General features: G+C 44.4%; 1 protein-coding gene across 1 annotated transcript in view; it reads right to left on the reverse strand.

Moving 5' to 3' along the window:
- Positions 1-3228: 3228 nt before the first annotated feature.
- Positions 3229-25756, reverse strand: part of TMEM145 (transmembrane protein 145) — a 117301-nt gene continuing 94773 nt past the window's right edge. Inside the window, exons 9-15 of the mRNA XM_040327292.1 lie at positions 21915-21995; positions 21753-21831; positions 17528-17621; positions 16183-16355; positions 12819-12939; positions 7684-7875; positions 3229-6076 (exon numbers count right to left, since the gene is read on the reverse strand). Of these exons, the coding sequence (XP_040183226.1) occupies positions 5840-6076; positions 7684-7875; positions 12819-12939; positions 16183-16355; positions 17528-17621; positions 21753-21831; positions 21915-21995 (977 nt within the window). The 3' untranslated portion in view covers positions 3229-5839. The remainder of the gene's footprint in view (positions 6077-7683; positions 7876-12818; positions 12940-16182; positions 16356-17527; positions 17622-21752; positions 21832-21914; positions 21996-25756) is intronic.

The following is a 25756-nucleotide window of genomic DNA, read 5'->3' on the forward strand; positions in this document are numbered from 1 at the left end:
AGTTATAATGAAAACAAGAGGTGAAATAGGAAGATAGGGAGCATTACAAGTCGCAGGACCAAATGAATACAGAAAATAACAGACAGCTGGCATAGAGGGATACAGGATACTACTAATAATAGTAAATGACACACAGCTGGTTTAAAGGAGGCAAAGAAAACGACAGTTAGCTGAAACTAATATACAAAAAAATACAGACAGAAGGACTTGAGAAATATAGGGAGCTATTACTGGAAGATTAAAGCGGATCTTCAAACTCATTACGATGTTGCCTCCAGTCCTCTCCATCCCTTCACTGTGCAAATTTAACTTTTTTTTTTATTTCCTTTTCTTATGAGAAACCTCTGGATGGCCCTATGCATGTAGACGAATGATATGCACTTTGCCTGCTGTAACTCTTGGGATATGTATGTCACATATCTCAGAAGGCATAGTTCTCCATTGTGAAAAGAGGAGAGGGACAGGTCTAGTGGCGCATCATCGGGAGGGAGATCGGCTGAACCCAGAAGAGCCAGCAGCTTCCAAATGACGACATGCAAGAAGATGGGGAGTGGGATCGGGTGGGGGCAGCAGAGAAGCAGATCACAGCAAGACAATGCTAGATTCACTGGGCGCTGGGTAAGTACCTTAATTGTGCAGGACCCGGAACCAGGTAAGCAAACGTTAACAAAAATGAGGGGGGTTAACAAAAATGAGGGGGGAGAGTGAAGATATGTTTTAAAATTTTACATAGCTACAGCTAAATGGTAAAGAGTATGAGGCCCCGTACACACGTCCGAGAAACTCGACGAGCAAAACACATCGTTTTGCTCGTCGAGTTCCTTGTGAAGCCACCGAGGATCTCGGCGAGCCAAGTTTCCTCATTGACTAACGAGGAAATAGAGAACATGTTCTCTTTTTGGCCCGACGAGATCCTCGTCGGTTTCCTCGGCCGAAAGTGTACGACCGGGTTTCTCGGCAGAATACGGCTCCGATCGAGTTTCTGGCTGAATTCTGCCGAGAAACTCGGTCGTGTGTACGGGGCCTTACAGGAAAGCTTAAGGTGCCCATATACCTCCAAGTGCGGTCCAATCTGCAGGTATGATTAACCTTTCTGGAGCACCTTGGTCTTATGGCACACCCATAAACATGAAGGCACGGCTTAGCTGAGTACTGATGTTTATGTCAACTCGGAAGGGAAGGCAAAGTAGTAGAGGAGCACAAGTGGAGCTGCCATTGCCGACCTTTTGATGGATTGGGGAGGGCAATAGTGATAGGGGTAGATTTTCTAATCCACCCAACTGACATCCCCCAAAGATGTGCCACTCAGTTAGCATATGGATGAAAAAAAGGACCTGAGAGACTGTTTTGTGGGCCAGAATATCTGGATTGGGCAACTCTCATCCCACATCCATAGGAAACTGAAGATAGAGGGTAGGTAGATGCAAGTAACTACATACAGAGGGAATGCAGAGATGCAAACACTAGGAATGGATAGCAAGAGAAAGCTGCAGACAATGGAAAGAAAGTTACTGTACGTAGGTTGAAAAATGTCCATCATGTTCAACCGATAACATGATACAGGAAATCATGGACAGTGGTGGCAAATAATGTGGAATATCGTGAATATTGAAATTGGAGTGGATAGCAAAACCCAGGTAAATAGAAGAAAGATATAAGGGAACTACATACAGCACTGAAAAAAACAAGAAACCAAAGATATCAAAATTAAAGAGCTACAAAAGAACTCTGAAAAAAGATGGGTAGTAAAGATACAGGTAACCAGAGACTGTTGGACAAAAGAGATAAAGACAGCTGGAATAGAGAGATGCTGAAAACTACAGACAGCATGTATGGAGAGATACAGGAAAGTACAGGCAACTGTAAAAGGAGAGATACAGGAAACTACAGACAGCTGGAAGGGAGAGATACAGGAAACCAAAGACAGTTGCAATGAAGAGATCCAGGAAACTAGAAACAACTATAATAGAGGGATACAGACAACTAGAGACATCTGGAATGGAGAGATACAGAGAACTACAGACAGCTGCAATGGAGAATTACAGGAAACTACAGACAGCAGGAATGGAGAGATGCAGGAAACTACAGACAGCTGGAAGAGAGAGATACAGGAAACCAAAGACAGCTGCAATGAAGAGATACAGGAAACTAGAAACAACTAGAATAGAGTGATACAGACAACTAGAGACATCTGGAATGGAGAGATGCAGAGAACTACAGACAGCTGCAATGGAGAGATACAGGAAACTACAGACAGCAGGAATGGAGAGATACAGGAAACTAGAGACAGCTGGAACTGAGAGATACATGAAACCAAAGACAGATGCAATGGAGAGATACAGGAAACTATAAACAGCTAGAATGGAGAGATACAGGAAACTAGAGACAGCTAGAATGGAGAGATACAGGAAACAAGAGACAGCTAGAATGGAGAGATACAGGAAACTAGAGACAGTTGCAATGGAGAGATACAGGAAACTAGAAACAACTAGAATAGAGGGATACAGAAAACTAGAGACATCTGGAATGGAGAGATACAGGAAACTACAGACAGCAGGAATGGAGAGATACAGGAAACCAAAGACAGATGCAATGGAGAGATACAGGAAACTACAAACAGCTAGAATGGAGGGATACAGGAAACTAGAGACAGCTAGAATGAAGAGATACAGGAAACTAGAGACAGCTAGAATGAAGAGATACGGGAAACTAGAGACAGCTAGAATGGAGAGATACAGGAAACTAGAGACAGCTAGAATGGAGAGATACAGGAAACTAGAGACAGCTAGAATGAAGAGATACAGGAAACTAGAGACAGCTAGAATGGAGAGATACAGGAAACTAGAGACAGCTAGAATGGAGGGATACAGAACTAGAGACAGCTGCAATGGAGAGATACAGGAAACTAGAGACAGTTGCAATGGAGAGATACAGGAAACTAGAAACAACTAGAATAGAGGGATACAGACAACTAGAGACATCTGGAATGGAGAGATACAGAGAACTACAGACAGCTGCAATGGAGAGATAAAGAAAACTACAGACAGTAGGAATGGAGAGATACAGTAAACTAGAGACAGCTGGAACTGAGAGATACAGGGACCCAAAGACAGACGGAATGGAGAGATACAGGAAACTAGAAACAGCTAGAATGGAGGGATACAGGAAACTAGAGACAGCTGCAATGGAGAGATACATGAAACTAGAGACAGCTAGAATGGAGATATACAGGAAACTAGAGACAGCTAGAATGGAGAGATACAGGAAACTCGAGACAGTTGCAATGGAGAGATACAGGAAACTAGAGACAGCTAAAATGGAGAGATGCAGAAAACGAGAGACAGCTAGAATGGAGAGATGCAGAACTAATGACAGCTGCAATGGAGAGATACAGGAAACTAGAAACAGCTAGAATGGAGGGATAAAGGAAACTAGAGACAGCTGCAATGGAGAGATACAGGAAAACTACAGTCAGTGCAACACAGACTCAGAAAACTACAGGTAGCTGTAATTGAAAGAGGTGGGAATTTACAGACACTGAAATAAAGAGATTAAAGACACTACGGACCATGGGAATAGAGATACAGTAAACTAAGCATGACTTAGACACAGAAATACAGAAACTGAAACAGAAGGATAACAGAAAACTACAGACAACTGAAATTTAGAGAGGGAGAGAGATAAATGAAAATAGAGACAGATGAAATGGAGAGATACAAAAAAGTGCAGACAGTGGGCATAGAGAGATACAGGAAGCATCATACATCATCAATAGAGGGGAAACTACAGACAGCGGGAATAGAGCTACTCAAGAAACCGCAGACAGCTGAGATAAAGAAACACAGGAAACTACAGGCAGCTGGGATAAAGAAACACAGGAAACTACAGGCAGCTGGGATAAAGAAACACAGAAAAATACAGGCAGCTGGGATAAAGAAACACAGGAAACTACAGGCAGCTGGGATAAAGAAACACAGGAAACTACAGGCAGCTGGGATAAAGAAACACAGGAAACTAAAGGCAGCTGGGATAAAGAAACACAGGAAACTACAGGCAGCTGGGATAAAGAAACACAGGAAACTACAGGCAGCTGGGATAAAGAAACACAGGAAACTACAGGCAGCTGGAATAGAGATACAAGCAAACTACAAGCATCTGGATTAGAAATACAGGAAATTATAGACAGTTGGAAAAGAGAGATAAAGGAAACTATAGACAGCTGGGATAAAGAGACACAAGAAAACTACAGATTACTGAGAAAGAGCTAAATTATGCTACAGACAGCTGGAATAAAAAGATACCAGGAAACTACTGACTGGAGGAAGAAAATTATCTATAAAACTAGAGACTAGAAAAGTACTGGAAACCCCAGAGAAGAGGGAGGTGATAGAAAATACAGAAACGGTGACCCGCGTCACCAAGGATGCAGATCGCTGGAATAGAGGTACCTACAATCAGGAGCAGGGAGATGAGAACTACACCAGTGGAATGGAGACAAATAAACCACAGGCAGCAGATAGAGAATGTAAGAGACATAAATAAATTGCATATGGTGGCAATGGAGAAAAACAGGAAACTACAGAAAACAAAACACACTAGAAATAGAAAGTACAGAAATTAGCGTGATACAAGAAACAAAAGACCTTGATGATGAAGAGATGCATAAAAAAAGACACAAGTGACCTCTGATTGCAGCCGCACCACAAGAATTGTTAAAGTTTTGTTAAGTGGTCATCAACGTATCTTAGTGCTGGTCTATAAACAATATAGTTAAAGTTGGGCTGTAATCTAAAGCAACCAATAAAACATACTGTTTTATTTTAAAGACCAGCTGATATGGGCTAGAGTTTCATCGTGGCCATTGGTTCTGACAGTTGTGTTCATTAAACAAACCGGCTGTGTACATGTGACCAGATATACTGAGGACCATTATGCACATGCATTTTCTGTGCATCTGTGTAATTTTTATTTTTGTGCTTGCATCCAATCACGACAGAGTATGAGCTTTTGTAGATGGGCAAATGCAACGTGCTTTCAAGTGCATTCCATTTGCAGTTGACATCAGTTTGAGATGCTTTTGAGGTCCATATGGATCCCTTTACAGGTGCATTAAACCTCATAAGCTGCAAAAAAAGCTGCTTCAAGCTGATTTTGCATTCCTTTTAAAGGGAAAAAGGCAGTACTGATGTAAATAAAAGCCCAATGTACACAGGTTGTAAATAGGACAGGTCCAAGAAAAAAAAAAACATATGTGTACACTGCGAAAAACAGCAGGAACAAAATGACAGGAATGTACAGATAGCAAGCCATATTTTAGAAAAACACTGGAAACCTGTAAGCAAGTAATGAAAAAAATGGTATTCTATGCCAAAAAAAAGAGATAGCGATAATTAGAGAGCTATAGTCAAGAATTTACAACACGGGAAACAGAAATAAATTGTTAGGTAGCTAAACATAGAATCTTCGCAATAGGGAACAAAGGATAGGCATCAATGAAGCAAACCACCCAGGGCATTCTGGGAAACCAAAACATTGGTCATGTGATAGACAAGAGCCGAGGCAGAGGCACATATTATCGACATACGTAGGCACATAACTAATTGATATCCTGTATACCTATGCACATGCACACACCAACATACAGAGTATGAAATATTTACAAATGGTTGTGTCTTTACAAACATTTACATACGTACTTGCCCATTCAGACATACTCCCACATTTTTGTACACTGCCACACAAACATAGATTCTGGCTCAGAAAGGTCAGCCCATGGTCACTCTAAAGGGTCCATCTTGGCTGAACAAGGACTGCAGTGTTCTTTTTCCAGCAAGGCAGTCTACATCGGTTGAGGACCCGCAGACCGTATGCTAAAATATTCAGGAAATCCATTCTGATGATGTATTTGGGGGGCATGAAGTTGCTGAAGTCCCCCAAGCTGAGTTTCACCGACTGGTACTTTTTGGGTTCCCGGGGCTCCGTTCATTGATGGGGGGCTAAACACGTGATGTGTGTCAGAGGTCAGCTGTGAATAGCAATGTCCCAGGGTCACTGGATATTGAACCGGTTTGTTTATCTAAGTGAAGATAGATTATGACCGATAAGAAAAAAACAAGCAAGAGGTCAACACAAATTACACAGAATAGGGCTGGTCATACATGGATCATCAAAGTTCAGGCAAAATGTCACCACCCACCCTGATCTGTATTGTAGAGCTGTATACCCTGATCTGTGAGGCTGAGCGATATACCCTGATCTGTGAGGCTGAGCGCTATAGCCTGATCTGTGAGGCTGAGCGATATACCCTGATCTGTGAGGCTGAGCGATATACCCTGATCTGTGAGGCTGAGCGATATACCCTGATCTGTAAAGCTGAGCGATATACCCTGATCTGTAATGCTGAGCTGTATACCCTGATCTGTAATGCTGAGCTTTATATCCTGATCTATAATGCTGAGCTTTATACCCTGATCTGTGAGGCTGTGCGATATACCCTGATCTGTGAGGCTGAGCGATATACCCTGATCTGTGAGGCTGAGCGATATACCCTGATCTGTGAGGCTGAGCGATATACCCTGATCTGTGAGGCTGAGCGATATACCCTGATCTGTGAGGCTGAGCTGTATACCCTGATCTGTAATGCTGAGCTTTATATCCTGATCTATAATGCTGAGCTTTATACCCTGATCTGTGAGGCTGAGCTGTATAACCTGATCTGTGAGGCTGTGCTATATACCCTGATCTGTAATTCTAAGCTATATACCCTGATCTGTAATGCTGAGCTATATACCATGATCTGTAATGCTGAGCTATATACCCTGATCTGTAATGTTGAGCTATACACCCTGAGCTGTAATTATGAGCTATAAAACCTGATCTGTGAGGGTGAGCTGTATACACTGATCTGTAATTCTAAGCTATATACCCTGATCTGTAATGCTGAGCTGTATACCCTGATCTGTAATGCTGAGCTGTATACCCTGATCTGTAATGCTGAGCTGTATACCCTCATCTGTGAGGCTGAGCTGTATACCCTCATCTGTGAGGCTGAGCTGTATACCCTCATCTGTGAGGCTGAGCTATGTACCCTGATCTATAATGCGGAGCTATAAACCCTGATCTGTAATGCTGAGCTATATACCCAGATGTGTCAGGCTGAGCTGTATACTCTATTCTGTGATTCTGGGGCTGTATACTTTGTCCTTTGATGCTGAGCAGAATACCCCTGACACTGTGGGTGGAAGCAAGTTGATTACAGGGGACGGAGTAGGTGGATTCTATAAGGTGTGGGGATTATGAGAAGTGGGAGGGGGTCACAATGGATGGGCGGGGTATGGAGCCCCCCATCCTAAAACTTCAACAGCCGCCACTGGTTGTCAGCCTTGCTTGAGTACCCCCTGCTGGACTGCATTACTTATCTTTCTTATTTTTTGGAGATGAAGAGAGAAGGAGTCAGTCTACAGTCTAGTGGGACGTGATTCAAATGAGGCCAACAACAATGCTTAGGATTTCTGTTCAACAGAGGGAGCGTTGTCAGATCACTACAAGAAGTCAGGAGCTTGTAATATCAGCAGTATTTGTCTGTACTTGAAGCATTAATAAAGCAAATGTCATCAATGTGGTGGCCGGTAGACAATGCAATCAATGAGCATGCAATTAAATAATAGAAATTAATATAATTACCACTGCAGTACTCCCATTGCTATTGGGAATAGAGAAGAGTTCAGTGACGTTGGGGACAGAGTCACTGATAAAGGTGACATTCCCGTAGACGTGGTGGGGAAATTTCTCAGTGTTTTGCTCCATTATGCCGATCTGGGAGGTTCGCACATGGTAAGGGAAGTTCTTATTGGCTGCAGAGGGTCGGGTGATTATCTGATGCATAAAAAGAAAGAAAAAAAAAAAAACAAGATAGACTCTGTGAATGTCTTCTGTCACAAACATCTGAGCAAAAGTGCAAAAGATGTATTTTAAGAACCAGTAGGTGTATTTTTAGAACCTGTTACCACCTATTATTTGTAATACCCTGATCTTTGAGGTTGAGCTATATACCCTGATCTGTGAGGCTGAGCTGTATACCCTGATCTGTGAGGCTGAGCGATATACCCTGATCTGTAATGCTGAGGTTTATACCCTGATCGGTGAGGTTGAGCTGTATACCCTGATCTGTGAGGCTGAGCTTTATACCCTGATCTGTGAGGCTGAGCGATATACCCTGATCTGTGAGGCCGAGCTGTATAGCTGAGCTTTATACCCTGATCTGTGAGGTTGAGCTGTATACCCTGATCTGTGAGGATGAGCTGTATACCCTGATCTGTAATGCTGAGCTTTATACCCTGAACTGTGAGGTTGAGCTTTATACCCTGATCTGTCAGGCTGAGCTGTATACCCTGATCTGTAATGCTGAGCGATATACCGTGATCTGTGAGGCTGAGCTGTATACCCTGATCTGTAATGCTGAGCTTTATACCCTGATCTGTGAGGTTGAGCTGTATACCCTGATCTGTAATGCTGAGGTTTATACCCTGATCTGTGAGGCTGAGCTGTATACCCTGATCTGTAATGCTGAGCTTTATACCCTGATCTGTAATGCTGAGCTGTATACCCTGATCTGTAATGCTGAGCTTTATACCCTGATCTGTGAGGCTGAGCTGTATACCCTGATCTGTAATGCTGAGCTTTATACCCTGATCTGTAATGCTGAGCTGTATACCCTGATCTGTAATGCTGAGCTTTATACCCTGATCTGTGAGGCTGAGCTGTATACCCTGATCTGTATTGCTGAGCTTTATACCCTGATCTGTGAGGCTGAGCGATATACCCTGATCTGTGAGGCTGAGCTGTATACCCTGATCTGTAATGCTGAGCTTTATACCCTGATCTGTGAGGTTGAGCTGTATACCCTGATCTGTGAGGTTGAGCTTTATACCCTGATCTGTGAGGCTGAGCGATATACCCTGATCTGTGAGGCTGAGCGATATACCCTGATCTGTGAGGCTGAGCGATATACCCTGATCTGTGAGGCTGAGCGATATACCCTGATCTGTGAGGCTGAGCTGTATACCCTGATCTGTAATGCTGAGCTTTATACCCTGATCTGTGAGGTTGAGCTGTATACCCTGATCTGTGAGGCTGAGCTGTATACCCTGATCTGTAATGCTGAGCTTTATACCCTGATCTGTGAGGCTGAGCGATATACCCTGATCTGTGAGGCTGAGCGATATACCCTGATCTGTGAGGCTGAGCGATATACCCTAATCTGTGAGGCTGAGCGATATACCCTGATCTGTGAGGCTGAGCGATATACCCTGATCTGTGAGGCTGAGCGATATACCCTGATCTGTAATGCTGAGCTTTATACCCTGATCTGTGAGGCTGAGCGATATACCCTGATCTGTGAGGCTGAGCGATATACCCTGATCTGTGAGGCTGAGCAATATACCCTGATCTGTGAGGCTGAAGTCTCTTAGGCATTGCTTGATTTTCTTTATTTATTTGTATTCTCTTCCTGTCAAAGCAGATTCATCTGGTTGTAAAACTGTCCAATTTCTTGCCTGAGCTCAGTTCTGATTACAGACATTAAAACTGTCATTCAACAAAGGTACTGTCAGGATTACATGAAAGAAAACTAAAAGTATTGTTAAAGAGGAGCTCCAGGCTCCCCCCCCAAAACAATTTGAAGTCAGTGGCCCGGATTTAGATAGAGATACGACGGTGTATCTCCTGATACGCCGTCGTATCTCTGAGTTCCGTCGGTCGGATCTATGCGGCTGATTCATAGAATCAGTTTCCGCATAGATCTCCCTAAGATCCGACAGGTGTAAGTGACTTACACCGTCGGATCTTAGGCTGCAATTCCAGGCTGTTCGCTAGGTGGCGTTCCGTTTTTTACACGCGACGAATATGCAAATGAGGATTTCTGCTGATTCAGAAACGAACGCTCGCCGCTTTTTTTTTTACGTCGCTTGCGTTCAGCTTTTTCCGGCGTATAGTTATCTCTGTTATGTGAGGGGTATCCTATGTTAAGTATGGCCGTCGTTCCCGCGCCGAGTTTTGAAGTTTTAAGTCGATTCAAAAAAGAGCTGGACGCAAGTTACGCTCACGCCGAAACCAATGACGTCCTAGCGACCTCATTTGAAGCAATGCACGCTGGGAAAATTTGCGGACGGCGCATGCGCTGTTCGATCGGCGTGGGGACGCGCCCGATTTAAATTGTAGACGCCCCCTAGCCGCGGAATTTACGATACGCCGCCCAAGTTTTGAGGTAAGTGCTTTCTGAATTAAGCACTTGCCTCAAAAACTTCCGCCGGCGGATCGTAAATCAGATAGGTTAGCGGCTCTTTAGATCCGCGTAACCTATCTGAATCTGGCCCAGTAGCTACAAATACTGTAGCTTCAGACTTTTAATTTAAGTACTTACCTGTCCAGGGATCCAGCGATGTCCTCATCCGAGCCGATTCTTCAATCCGCTTCGAGTGCAGGTGCCGGCATCTCAAGTAAGGGAAACAGATAGTGAAGCCTTGCAGCTTCACAGACGGTTTCCTACTGCGAATGAGCGAGCCGCTTGAAATACTGCATTTCACTATATAAGCTGAGTTTACTGTTAAAAATAACTGTGAAAAGCAAGACTCCGGTGGGTGTATAACCACTTAAGCCCCGGACCATTTTGTAGGTAAAGGACCAGGCCAATTTTTGCGATTCGGCACTGCGTCGCTTTGACAATTGCGCGGTCGTGCGACGTGGCTCCCAAAAAAAAATTGGCATTTTTCCCCACAAATAGAGCTTTCTTTTGGTGGTATTTGATCACCTCTGCGGTTTTTATTTTTTGCGCTATAAACAAAAATAGAGCGACAATTTAAAAAAAATGCAATATTTTTAATTTTTGCTATAATAAATATTCCCCAAAAATATATCAAAAAAATAATTGTTTTCCTCAGTTTAGGCCGATACGTATTCTCCTACATATTTTTGTTAAAAAAATCGCAATAAGCGTTTATTGATCGGTTTGCGTAACAGTCATAGCGTCAACAAAACAGGGGATAGTTTTATGGCATTTTTATTAATATTTTTTTTTACTAGCAATGGCGGCGATCAGCGATTTTTATTGTGACTGCGACATTATGGCGGACTCATCGGACACTTTTGACACTATTTTGGGACCATTGTCATTTTCACAGTAATCAGTGCTAAAAAATGCTCTGATTACTGTTAAAATGACACTGGCAGTGAAGGGGTTAACCTGTAGGGGGCGCTAAAGGGGTTAAGTGTGACCTAATGTGTGTTTCTTACTGTAGGGGGGGCGTGGCTTGGTGTGTGACGTCACTGATCGTTGTTCCCTATGACAGGGAACAGACGATCAGTGACAGGCTCACTAGGAAGCACGGGGAGAGGTTTGTTTACACTTACCTCTCCCCGTTCTTCAGCTCTGTGACCCCATCGACGGAACACCGGCGGCGATCGGGTCCGCGGGTCCCGCCGGCGCAGTCACGGAGCTCAGGACCAGGTCGCGAGCACGTCGCCAGCTACGCGCACACTCAGGACCAGGTCGCGAGCGCGCCGCCAGCTACGCGCGCGACCCACGGCTGGGCTCTTAAAGGGCAACGTACCTGTACGTGCTTATGCCCAGCCATGCCGCTCTGCCGACGTATATTGGCGTAATGGTGATGCACTGATTTACTTTATCACTTGCCTGACGAAGAGGTCCTGCGTGGCCTCGAAACGTTGCACTTCTTGTGATGCTTCCTTTGCAATACATTTTTGGACGTCATATACTATCCATGGTGTGCTGGCGAATATGTTTATGTGGTATATTGGCGTGAGGCGATCCTTAAGCGGTTAAAGATGTCCGCTTGCCGACTTCTAACTCTAGGCTTACTGCGGACGAGTGCTGGTGTACCAAGATGACCGCGAGGCAACGTCACTTTGGCTGCGCATCGCGCATGCTCAGTAGGCAGGGTAGCGGCTATCTGATAGAACAGGGGTACTAGTTCTGATCACCTGGGGGTCACCAAGGAATGCCATTCATTTTCAGGGATTTTCCCTCACTTCCTGTTTGACTATGGGACAGGAAGTAAAAAAAAAAATCTCTGCAATGGGACACATATGGCGAAAATAATCTGACTGAGGTAATAGGCCTCCCTTACTCAAATAAAAAAGCAAATGAAGTTGGGTAATTTAAGTTGTAGCATGCTTCATGCTTTTTTTATTTTACCTTAAAATCAGGCATTGTAGCGCGAGCTACAGTATGCCTGTCACGAATTTTTTACCGCCGTACTCACCTTGTAGTCGTCCATCGAAGATTCCGGGGAATGGGCGTGCCTATGGAGACGGAGGATGATTGACGGCCGGCTCTGGCGCGTCACGCTTCTCCGGAAATAGCCGAAATAGGCTCGGTCTTCACGACGCGTGCGCATAGCCTGTGCGCAGGCGCCGTGAAGAGCCGAGACCTACTCCGGCTGTCTTCGGGGAGAGTGACGTGCCAGGGCCGGCCGTCAATCATCCTCCCTCTCCATAGGCACGCCCATTCCCCGCGGGAGCCGGAATCTACGATGGACGACTACAAGGTGAGTACGGGGTTAAAAAAATCGGGACAGGCATACTGTAGCTCGCGCTACAATGCCTGTCTCGATGGTAAAATGTGTCGGGGGGGGTGAACTACCGCTTTAAATAAAAATAAAGGGCTTTTATATGAATATACAGACAGTAAAGACGACCATTATGGCTCTTTGGGTTAATTTCAATGTTTTAAATGAAAAAGATGAAAGATATATTTGAAAAACACTGTAAATTGTTTCTGTGTAGTCAGTTCTCCAACTCACCAGGAAAACAGCATGTGCATACAGATGGATTCCTAGCTGTATACCATTGACAATCTTCTCGCGGGCCCACTTTGGAATTCCAAAGTTAGCAATCAGAGCCATGACAGGAACAGCAAAGAACCTGCCAACAAATATGAATTATGGTGATTTTTATACGTTGGAAATGAATACAAAACAGTGTGGCCTGGTCATGGCGCAGTAATAAAAAGCCCTGCCAGAATCTGCTCATACTTCTGTGAAATATGAAATGTAGTCCTTCAAGTTCCCATATCTGGACCTCCTTAAAAGAGAGCTGATGTGGCAGAGCTGCTCCAGGCTCTGGAAGGATCCAGACAATAGTGTCAGGAACCCCTTGACATTTTCCACATTTTGTCATGTTACAACCAAAAGCGTAAATGTATTTTATTGGGATTTTATGTGATAGACCAACACAAATTGTTAAAGTGGAAGGAAAATGATAAATGGTTTTCAACATTTTTTTTTTTACAAATAAATATGTGAAAAGTGTGGGGTGCATTTGTATTCAGCCCCCTTTACTCTGATACCCCTGACTAAAATCTAGTGGAACCAATTGTCTTCAGAAGTCACCTGTGTGTACACGTTTTTAACATGTCAAACATTTCAAAGGGTATGAATACTTTTTCAAGATACTGTAAATGGGCTATTGTATTCAGAGAACCATTGACAGCTGCATAGGTGTGCACACAGGGTGTGCCAGGTGTGCACGGGCACACCCTAATCACCCCTGTGTGGCGCAGATTCCCCCTGTTTCCACCCCTGATTTTCACCAAAGCCCCCTAACGGGGCTCCTAACAAAAATTTGTTAAAAGAAATACAATAAATAGATAAAAAAAAAAAAAGACTGACACCATCCATCCACTGCCCTACGGACACCAATTCCTGCCCTACTGACACCATCTACTGCCCTACGGACACCAATTCCTGCCCTACTGACACCATCCACTGCTCTACTGACACCATCAGTATAAATACACATGCGCACATACACATAGGTGTTTGAGCTTTGAGGTGCACACCCTAATGCAATAGGCTGTTCATACCTATGGACAGCTGTCAGAGTACAATAGCCTTGAAGGGGTATTTGTCCATCTGCGCTGTTCGGTGCCAAGTTTCTTATATTGAAATCTAACTTTATATTTCAGTTTGTTTTGGGACAGTGAATTTGAAAGCTCTAAGCCCCCATTCACACCTAGGCGTTTTGTCGCCTGTAGTGTGACGCCGCAGCAGCCCCGAGACGCTGGAGGGATGAAAACACATTGCCCTCTATGGAGATGGTTCACATCTCCACGCCGAACGCCGTACGCCTGCCGCCTGAAAAAAAGTCCCGGACCTTTTTTTTCAGGCGGCTTTCGGCGTTCGGCATAGGAGATGTGAACCATCTCCATAGAGGGGGTGAGGCTGCATTCACAATCGCGGTGTTTTGTCGCCGCAAATCGCGGTACAAAACGCCGCAATTTGTCGCCGCAATTCGCGGGACAAAACGCCGCGATTTTGTACGCCTAGGTGTGAATGCAGCCTAAAACCACAGATTCAGCATGAAATCCAGGCAACTAGAATAGTCAGAGTTTAGCAATGGCCTCCTCTATATTTCCTAAGTAGAGGTGTCCTATAAAGCAGGCCTAACCCCTTAACAAAAATGCACATGTCCGGTACACCAAAATTTTGCCCAAACAGCCAAAAAATAGCTCATCTTGAACCCAAATTCAACCTCCCAACATGGCTCTAGTTAATCCAGTTTTTTTCTACCTATTTATCTGAGAGGGACCCTTGAAATAATTTTAGGACCCAGCTAAAACCTATTCATCCTTACTTTGGTGGTCAAAGTTAAGAATGCACCCTTACAGTAGTGGTCAAAATGCCACCCTTACAGACAGCTAAAAAAAAAAAGATTATTGGTGCCATGCCACTGGCTCTGCCAAGTGGTGTAGGGCTTGGAATCTTTGTAGATACCATCAAATGGAAGGTGAATCAACCAAAACTCAAACACCTAGCAACATCTGGAGGAACCCTAGGGTTCTAAGCAGGGCTTTTTTTTTCAGCGGGAATGTGGGATAACGCAGTTCTGGCACCTCCAGCACTGAATGTATGTAATAGTAAGGGGTGCTGGAGTGTGCTGAAGGGTTCCTTGATGCTGGCTGCTGGTGGATCTATTTCTCCCGAAGATGATCTATTTTTTAATGGCGGTCTATTATTGCTAGGGAAGTCAATTATTGTTGCTGGTGGGGGATCTATCGTTGCTGTGAGGAGAGGGCTTATTTAGCTGGGGGGTCAATTATTGCAGCAAGAGATCTACTGTTGAGGAGGGGTCTATTATTGCTGGCTACTGAGTGATCTATTGCTGCTGAAGGGCCTCTGTTTTTGCATGGCAATGTATTGTTCCTGGGGAGATCTATTGTTGCAGATGAGGAATCGATGGCTGGTTGTGCTTATGTTGCTAGGGGGGGGTTCAATTGTTGCTAGAAGGGATCTACGGTTGAGGGAAGGCGTCTATTGATGCTGGCTGCTGAAGAGTCTATTGATGCTGGGTTGGCTGCTGTTACTGTTGCCAAAATCTATTGCTGTTGGAGTCCAATGTTGCTGGGGGAATCTATTGTTGCTGAGAGATCTACTTTACTGCTTTTCAAATTACTTATCACTACAAAATGATACTTGGTTCTTTATTCTCCAACAGGGGAGATACTGGGAGGGGGGTGGAACTAAGGGATGGTGCTCAGAGGCGGGTAGGGGGTGGAACTAAGGGACGGTGCTCAGAGGCGGGTAGGGGGTGGAACTAAGGGACGGTGCTCAGAGGCAGGTAGGGGGTGGAACTAAGGGACGGTGCTCAGAGGCGGGTAGGGGGTGAAACTAAGGGACGGTGCTCAAAGGCGGGTAGGGGGTGGAGATAAGCAGTGACTTAAAAGGGGGGAATTTCCTGCACCTATTCTCTGAGAAAAAGCCCTGGTTTTACGGAGCCCTATTTGAGAATGGCTGGCTTAACCCATTGTTTAGGCTTTAGGTCAATGGAAAGAATGCCTCCTTACAGTGGTGGTCAGAATGTCACCCCTACAGACAGCTAAAAAGATCATTGGTGCCATGCCACTGGCTCTGCCAAGTGTTGAAGGGCTTGGAACGATCCCTACCATCAAATAGGAGGTCAGTCAACCACAACTCAAGGAACCTCTAGCAACATCTTGAGGAAGCCTAGAGTTTTATGGAACCCAGTTTGAGAATGGCTGGGTTAACCCATTGTTTAGCTTTAGGTCCATTTTTTATATATCATTAGTCCACTGTGTTTAAGTGCATGGTATGTCAAGATATAATTCTACCACACCTCTCCCACCACTTGATCCACTCTCATACTCACCACAAAGTATAGGCTGCGAAAAAGGGCACATAGAAGGCCTGTTTTTCTGGGAAATGTTTGAGGGTCACCAGCACGGCGTAACAGAACCATATGTAGGCCAGAAACTGTAGAGCAATGTTCCCATAGCCAGCAGGGGACTCATATGTGTAAAGGACCTGAGCTGGGTCAAAGAACTGGGAGCAACACACAATAGAGACAAGTAAGAACCTTTTAACCGTAATAAACATGAATAGCTTAACAGAGCTTACATATTTAATGTACATGTTGCTTATATACTGCAAAATGCATAGAAGCTGCATTTCAAGACATTGGTTACCTTTTAAATAGCACTGTAGGCAAAACTTTTTTCTTTTTGGATAATTAAACAGGAAGCGAGAGGAAATCCCCCCCCTCCGGTGTCACATTTGGCACCTTTCAGGGGGGGTGGGGAGCAGAAACCTGTGCAATACAGGTATTTTGCTTCCCCTTCCTGGCATAGGTCCTACTCTGCCCCCCCCCGCGCTGTCTTCTGGGAGACACACGGGTCCCAGAAGTCAGCAGGAACCAGTGAGAACGCGCATCGCGACTCGCGAATGCGCAGTAGGGAACCAGGAAGTGAAGCCACAAGATACGCCTGAAAATAGGCTTCCTACGACCAACGTAACTTGCCTACGCCGGTGTAGAGTGGGCGCATATTTACGCTGGGCGCATTTGCCGCTCCCATTGATTTTCTATGCACATATGCAAATGGGGGAGATATGCCGATTCACGAACGTACATACGTCCGACGCAGTGCGCGTAAAGTCATACGTCCGGCGCAAAGTTATGCCCCATAAAGGAGGTGTAACTCTGCAGCATCCATGCAAAGGGAACACAAGCCAACGTATTTTACGTAGTACGTGAATAGGGCTGGGCGTAAGTTACGTTCACGTCGTAGGCAGTGATCCGTCGAATCTCATGGGGTCACGCCTCATTACCATGGATCACGCCCACTTCCACCTACGCCGGCTTACGCCGAGGGAACCCAGCGCAGTTTGGGAGGCAAGTGCTTTGTGAATTTGGTGCTTGCCTCTCTGCGCTACGTCGGTGTAGCGTATATTAGATATGCTACGGCGGCATAAATATGCGCCAATGTATGTGAATTCGGGCCATAATGTTTTGCCTTTAGTTATACTTTAAGGTAAGTATACAGTAGATGGGATTTTTTAATTATTTTTTTACAGGCAAGACTCCTTTTGTGGTGACAGGGTCACTTTATAATTCATATTTGCTTAAGTTACACATTTTGTTGTATTTGCACAAAAAAAAAAAAAAAAAATGGTGCTGGAAATTTAGAACTTGACTTTATGACTTTAAAGGTTCTTACCTGAGCCTCATGTATAAACAGCACCGTGTGTGTAACCGTGTACAGCGTCATGTAAACTGACAGCTTAATCGAACCGAGGTGGCTGATCCGACCCCTGAAATGACAAGGCCAAAGAAAGTAACGTGCAGAATAGCGGATAGGCTGGTGATGCATGGACATGAGTGACTTGTGTTTAGCATCAAAACGTTGTGTTCCTCCTAAAATGGGCCTCCTAAATAAGAAGTATCAGCATTGTCACTAATTATTGTTCATTAAATGTGCCAGGGGTGTCATCTCATCCTTGGTTGTGCTACGTACAGCTGTTACAAGACAAGTATGAAGTCAGTAAAGTTAGAACTCCTCACCTGCTTTTATATTCTGGGCGACTCAGTAAAAAGTATTGGAAATGATCTGAACAGTGGCAGGCCCCCCCCCAAAGTTTTGACCAATAGGAAAGCGAATCATAGAACGATTTATTTTTAAATAAATGATAATATGACTAACATTTTCAACAACTTAGGCCTCGTACACACCACAGGACATGTCCGATGAAAACATTCCGCGAACCGTTTTCATCGGACATGTCCGCTGGGATCATTTGGTCTGATGGCTGTACACACCATCAGACCAAATTTGCCGCGGACAGATGACGCGGTGACGACGCGGTTATGACGCGGTGATGTGGCGGCGACGATAACGCGGCGACGTGCGCAAACCCGGAAGTTCAATGCTTCCACGCATTCGTCGAATCGACGTAATGCGCCCCAGAACCCACGCATGACGTCGATTAGACGAATGCGTGGAAGCATTGAACTTCCGGGTTTGCGCACGTCGCCGCGTTATCGTCGCCGCCACATCACCGCGTCATAACAGCGTCGTCACCGCGTCGTCTGTCCGCAGCAAATTTGGTCTGATGGTGTGTACAGCATGCTAAGAAACACTTGTCTGCTGGAAACCTGTCCGGTCGGCCGGAAAATTGTCCTACACACGACCGAACATGTCCGCGGAAACTGGTCCGCCGGACCAGTTTCAGCGGACATGTTCGGTCGTGTGTACGAGGCCTAAAAGTTAAAAAATGTTAGTCATATTATCATTTATTTAAAAATAAATCGTTCTATGTGTGTACAGTGCACTGGGACGTACTAAATTGCATAGTGGGATGATGGGATGATTGGATTATTGGCTGCAATACTCAGAACTCTCACTAGATGTCAGTGCACTTTATACATATATATATGGTAATGACTCTGTTGTTTCTCAAAATATGTTCTTCTCTTCTACAGCGCTTGATACAATGTTGCATGAAGCAGTTGCTAATGTTTAACTGTGGACTTGCTGATGTTTATGCAGCTGTACAACAGGATCATGGTCAATTATACAGAACAAATGGAAAAATGACATTTGACCTGTTTTTGATGGGTAGAATTATTATTTCTAATGGGGATTATGGGAGGAATATCATGTTAACACCTAACAATGAACATATTTAACCTATTACTGATAATAATATGCATATAATTATTTTTCTACATGGAGATTATGGGTGGAATATTGTAGTTAAACATACATAGGAATATATTTAACCTATTTCTGATAAGAATATACACATAATTATTTTTCTACATGGGGAATATGGGTAGAATTATTATTTTATAATGGGGATTATGGGTGAAATATTGTAGTTAAACATACCTAGGAACATATTAAACCCATTTCCATAGGTGTGCGCAGCCTTTGGCATTAGGGTGTGCACCCCAAAGCTCAAACACACTCTACCGATCACTCACAATGTTTTTTCAGAAAGGGAAGGGGCCAGTTAATGGCATATTTACTGGCCCCTTCCCCCACTCATCCTAAAACTTTCAAAGTAACAACCGGTGGGAGAGGAGGGAAGTCGGCAGTACTGTGGGGGGAAGGAGGGAGCCAGGTCAGAAGGGGGAATCTGTTCTGCACAGGGCGATTAGGGTGTGCCTGGGCACACCTGGCACACCCTGTGCGCACGCCTATGCCCATTTCTGATAAGAATATACACATAATTATTTTTCTACATGGGGATTATGGGTGGAATTTACACATACATAGGAACATATTTAACAGATTTCTGATAAGAATATGCATATAATTATTCTACCCATATTCCCATCAAAAACAGGTCAAATCTAATTTTTCCATCAGTTCTGTATAACTTACTATGATCCTGTTGTGCAGCTGCATATATATATCAGGAAGTGAACAGTTAACATTAGCAACTGCTTCTTGCAACATTGTATCAAGCACTGCAGAAAAGAATAACATATTTTAATCAGTGACGACACATGTCCAGCCCCGCCCCCTACAGTAAGAATCACTCCCTTAGGGCACACTTAACCCCTTAGGCCCCTTTCAGACGTCCGCTCCGTCTGTCCGTTCATTACAAGTCCGTTAACGGACTTGTAATGAATCCCTATGGGGACGCGTCCGTTAGCGGATGGAGCATCCGCTAGCGTCCGCGTCAGTCGGGATACGCTTTTCCGAACGGAAGAAACCCTGTTTTTCTTCCGTTCGGCGGAGCGGAACTGATGCAGACTGACAGACGGTCCGTCTGCATCAGGTTCCCCATAGGGGACAGCGGAGCAGAGACAGGGTGGTCCCTGCACTGTGTGCGGGGACCGCCCTATCCGCGACAGCTGAGCGGGGATCCCCGCTGAGCCGACGGAGACACACGGAGCGGACCCGGAAACGGTCCGCTCCGTGTGAAAGAGCCCTTAGCGCCCCCTAGTGGTTAACCCCTTCACTGCCATTGTCATTTTCACAGTAATCAGTGCATTTTTATAGCACTTTTTGCTGTGAAAATGGCAATGGTCCCAGAAAAGTGTCCGATGTGTCCGCCATAATGTCGCAGTCATGAAAAAAATCGCTGATCGCCGCCATTAGTAAAAAAAAAAAAATTGTAATAAAAATGCCATAAAACTAACCCCTATTTTGTAAACCAATCAATAAATGCTTATTTCGATTTTTTTTTACTAAAAATATGTAGAACAATACGTATTGGCCTAAACTGAGGATTTTTTTTTATATATATATATATTTTGGGGATATTTATTATGGCAAAAAGTAAAAAATGTTTTTTTTTTTTAATTATCGCTCTATTTTTGTTTATAGCGCAAAAAAAAAAAAACAGCAGAGGTGATCAAATACCACCACAAAAGCTCTATTTGTGGCAAAAAAAGGATGCCAATTTTTGTTTGGGGGCCACGTCGCACGACCGCGCAATTGTCAGTTAAACCGACGCAGTGCCGAATCGCAAAAAGGGGCCAGGTCCTTAACCTGCATAATGGTCCGGGTCTTAACCGGTTAATAACAAATGGTAGGAATCTGCAAAAAAGTTTGTTAAAGTGGAGTTCCACCCATAAATATAACATTACATCAGTAGTTTTAAAAAAATGTCATTAGTCCTTTAAGAATTTTTTTTTTTTTTTAGATGCCTTCAAAGTGTTGTTGCTAGGCAGAATAGTTAATCTTCCCTCTTCCTGCACCTAGGTGCTTAATGCTTCCTAACCTACACCGCACAGACTCCTGGGAATGTAGTGGGTGTAACTTTCCAGGAGTCTGTGCACTCCCCAGTCTTGAAGAATCATGTGACTTGGACAGTACAGGTGCTGAAACCTGATCTGACACTGCTTGTGCAGCACTGAGCATGTGCGAGGTCTGCAAGGCTGAAATCCAGGAAGTCATACAGTCTGGCTTCATGATGCCCACACTTAAGATGGCCCCAGTCAATTTCTATTTTATAAAGTGTCTAAATGCTGTAACAACCTAACAAAACGGACCTTAGTTTACAGACTAACTTTACTAGAATACATTAAGCTTGTGTATTACAGGGGTATTTATATTTAAAAAGTGAAATTGTGGCCGGAACTCCGCTTTAAAATCCGGGCAATGTTCACTCAGAAAAGTTTTTTGGGCGATTATTAATTGGACGATTATCCCGACATGTTTCGCCACCATGGGCTTCTTCAGGGGGTTTATTAAAAAAAAAAGATGTAGCACCACATCTTCTTCCTACAGCTGGTTTACAATCTCTTTATTGGATTTTTATTAGTCCGGCGCCCTGCAGTGCACTGTACACACATAGAATGAAGGTGGAATAACGCTTTAAAAAATTATTTTTCAATCTGGGCCTGTGCTGGGGGCAATGGAGATGATGCCGGTGAAGGCGGTGATATACTGCGCTGTGATGCATCTTGCTGGCAGGTGGTCTGTATACCTTGTCACTGTAAATCCTTTTCCAAGGAGAATCAGCATGAGCAGGAAGATAAGGAAACTGGCGGAGAAAAGCAGCTTGGCTAGAAGGAAAAATAAATAAAATCAGGCGTATATATGAAATAATATACTGCAAACACACATACATGCGTACTCTTGCACTGACCTAGCACTTTGATGCTGGGACTGCCCACTCCGTCCTGTGCGTACTGACCCCAGTATATACAGAAGAACACCAAGCTGAGGACTAGGAAGAGACAGAGGATGTTATATACCAAGTATGACCATAATAAATGTGTGTGCGGGTGTATAGGTATAATTCTGCTCTGCCAGTCTTGTGATTTACATACACATTACACGACACCCTGTAGAAACTGAAAGGATAGACAGCCGCACTTCCAAAAAAAAACCTCAGGTTGTCTTTATTTTAAAAAATTGGATGGAAAATGCACTAAAAATAACAGCAAAGGTTGGAATACAGCCTACGCGTTTCGCACTGCGATCAGTGCTTAGTCATGGCTAACTGCTTCACCCCGGATCGTCTGCCTAACTGGACAGCGGCGATCGGGCTTAATCACTTTCCATTAAATCGTTTGTAAACTGCTGGTGCTTAACCACTTCAGCCCCGGAAGATTTGGCTGCTCAATGACCCGGCCATTTTTTGCGATACGGCACTGCGTCGCTTTAACTGACAATTGCGCGATCGTGCAACGGTGTACCCAAACAAAATTGATGTCCTTTTTTTCCTACAAATAGAGCTTTCTTTTGGTGGTATTTGATCACCTCTGCGGTTTTTATTTTTTGTGCTAAAAACAAAAGAACAGAGATAATTTTGAAAAAAACACACTGGGGGTTATTTACGAAAGGCAAATCCACTTTGCACTACAAGTGTAATCTACAAGTGCAAAGGGACTTTAAATTGCACTGAAAGTGCACTTGGAAGTGCAGTCGCTGTAGATCCGAGGGGGACATGCAAGGAAAATAAAAAACAGCATTTTTAGCTTGCACATGATTGGATAATAAAATCAGCAGAGCTTCCCCTCATTTCAGATCTTCCCCTCAGATTTACAGCGGTTGCACTTTCAAGTTCAGTGCAATTTCAAGTGCACTTTAAACTTTCATAAATAGCCCCCTAAGGCCTTGTACACACGGTTGGTCAAAACCGATGAAAACGGACGGAAGGTCAGTTTCATTGGTCCAAACCGATCGTGTGTGGGCCCATCGGTCAGTTATTCTCCGGTCAAAATTTTTTAAACTTGCTTTAAAATTGAACCGATGGACGCCTAACCGATAGATCAAAACCGACGGTTAGTATGCAAAAGCATCGGTTAAAAACCCGCGCATGCTCAGAATCAAGTCGACGCATGCTTGGAAGCATTGAACTTCATTTTTCTCAGCACGTTGTTCTGTTTTACGTCACCGCGTTGGACTCGATCATTTTTTTAACTGATGGTGTGTAGGCACATCAGACCATCAGTCAGCTTCATCGGTTAACCGTTCTCATCGGATGGACCGACCGTGTGTACGCGGCCAAAGAGGTGGGACACAAAAAGGTGTTTCTCTCATATTGGCCGGGCTCCTGCTCTAGGCATTGGTTCCTCACTGGTGACAAGCCAAGTTTCATCTTAGGGAAATCCTGAAAACATGACTTGTTGGGGTGCCTTGAGGACTGGAGTTGAGAAACACTGCCTAAAGCCGCGTACACACGACCGTTTTTCAGGTCATGGAAAAAAACAACGTTTTTCTCGACGTGATTCTTGTCAAGCCTGCCTTGCATACACACGATCGTGATAAAAAATGCTCGAGCAAAGCGCGGTGACGTACAACGGCACTATAAAGGGGGAAGTTCCATTCGAATGGCGCCACTCTTTGGGCTGATTATGCAAATTTCCCTTCTCATAACTTGCTTCTGAGCATGCACGTTTTTTTCCCCGTCGTTAAAGCGTACACACGACCGTTTTTCACGATGAGAAAAAATGACGATGTGAAAAACAACGAGAAAAAATAGAGCAGGTTCTAAATTTTTATTGGCCATTTTTCTTGTCGAGGAAAAATGCTCTGGAGCCTACACACGATCGTGTGTACATGGCATTAGAGGTTGGACACTACAAAAAGGAGCTTCTCCCATATTGGCTTGGCTCCTGCTCTAGGCATTGGTTCCTCAGTGGTAGCAAGCAGTGTAAGGAGGAGTATGCTTGTCAGCAGGGCCAATCCTAGGGTCACAGGCGCCTGGGTGCAGAAATATTTCTGGCGCCCCCACATGGGCGTTGTCATTTTACTAACTCCTCCCCTTTACAAATGTTTATATGGCAATGACTCAACCACAGAGATGCTCCCCCACGAAGTCTTCATTAACCTGGGATCCTTACATGATCTCTTAACAATAAACAAAATACAGGAAGAGAAGCAGAGTACTTTATTGGGACCTGGAGGGGGGCCTCTGTGATGGACACAGAGAGGGCTTCTGTTAGAGAGTCTGTTAGATGTTCGGCGCCCCCACCTCTGCAGGCGCCTGGGTGCAATGCACCCTGTGCACCCTGCCTAGGATCGGCCCTGCTTGTCAGGACCACAACAACTGAAAAAACAAAAGAAATTAAAGGCAAGGGTAGGATCTGTACTGCTGAATAAATTAACCACTTAAACCCCGGACCAATTTGTAGCTAAAGGACCAGGCCACTTTTTGCGATTCGTCACTGCGTCTCTTTAACTGACAATTGCGTGGTCGTGCGACGTGGTTCCCAAACAAAATTGACGTCCTTTTTTCCCACAAATAGAGCTTTCTTTTGGTGGTATTTGATCACCTCTGCGGTTTTTATTTTTTGCGCTATAAACAAAAAAAGAGCAACAATTTTGAGAAAAATGCAATAATTTTTGCTACAAGAAATATCCCCCCAAAATTTTTTTTTCCCTCAGTTTAGGCTGATACGTATTCTTCTACATATTTTTTGTAAAAAAAAAACGCAATAAGGGTTTATTGATTGGTTTGCGAAAAAGTTATAGTGTCTACAAAATAGGGGATGGTTTTATGGCATTTTTATTATTATTAGTTTATTTTTACTAGTAATGGCGGCGATCAGCGATTTTTATCATGACTGCGACATTATGGCGGACGCATCGGACACTTTTGACACTATTTTGGGACCATTGTTATTTTTACAGCGATCAGTACTATAAAAATGCACTGATTACTGTGAAAATTACACTGGCAGTAAAGGGGTTAAACTGTAGGGGGCACTGAAGGGGTTAAGTGTTTCCTAGTGAGTGATTCTAACTGTTAGGGGGCGATTAGTGTGTGACGTCACTGATCTTGTTCCCTATGACAGGGAACAGACAAACAGTGACACTCTCACTAGGAAGAACAGGGAAAGGTTTGTTTACACTTCCTGTTCTTCAGCTCTGTGACCTGATCGCGGGACACCGGCGGCGATCGGGTCCGCAGGTCCCGTGTGTGTGGTCACGGAGCTCAGGACCGGGTCGCGAACGCGCGACCCACGGCTGGACTCTTAACCACTTAAGGACCGCCTCCTGCACATATACATCGGCAGAATGACACGGCTGGGCACAAGCACGTACCTGTACGTCCTCTTTAAGTGCCCAGCCGTGGGTCGTGGGCGCGCACCCGCGACCCGGTCCAAAGCTCCGTGACCGCAGCCGCTAGACCCGCAGACCCAATCGCCGCTGGAGTCCCGCGATCGGTCCCCGGAGCTGAAGAACGAGGAGAGCTGTGTGTAAACACAGCTTCCCCGTTCTTCACTGTGGCGCTGTCATTGATCGTGTGTTCCCTGATATAGGGAAAGACGATCAAAGATGTCACACGTCAAGCCCCGCCCCCTACAGTTAGAAACACATATGAGGTCACACTTAACCCCTTCAGCGCCCCCTAGTGGTTAACTCCCAAACTGCAATTGACATTTTCCCAGTAAACAATGCATTTTTATAGCATTTTTTGCTGTGAAAATGACAATTGTCCCAAAAATGTGTCAAAATTGTCCGATGTGTCCGCCATAA

Source organism: Rana temporaria, chromosome 10, assembly GCF_905171775.1.
Source record: "Rana temporaria chromosome 10, aRanTem1.1, whole genome shotgun sequence".
In the NCBI taxonomy this organism is placed as follows: domain Eukaryota; kingdom Metazoa; phylum Chordata; class Amphibia; order Anura; family Ranidae; genus Rana; species Rana temporaria.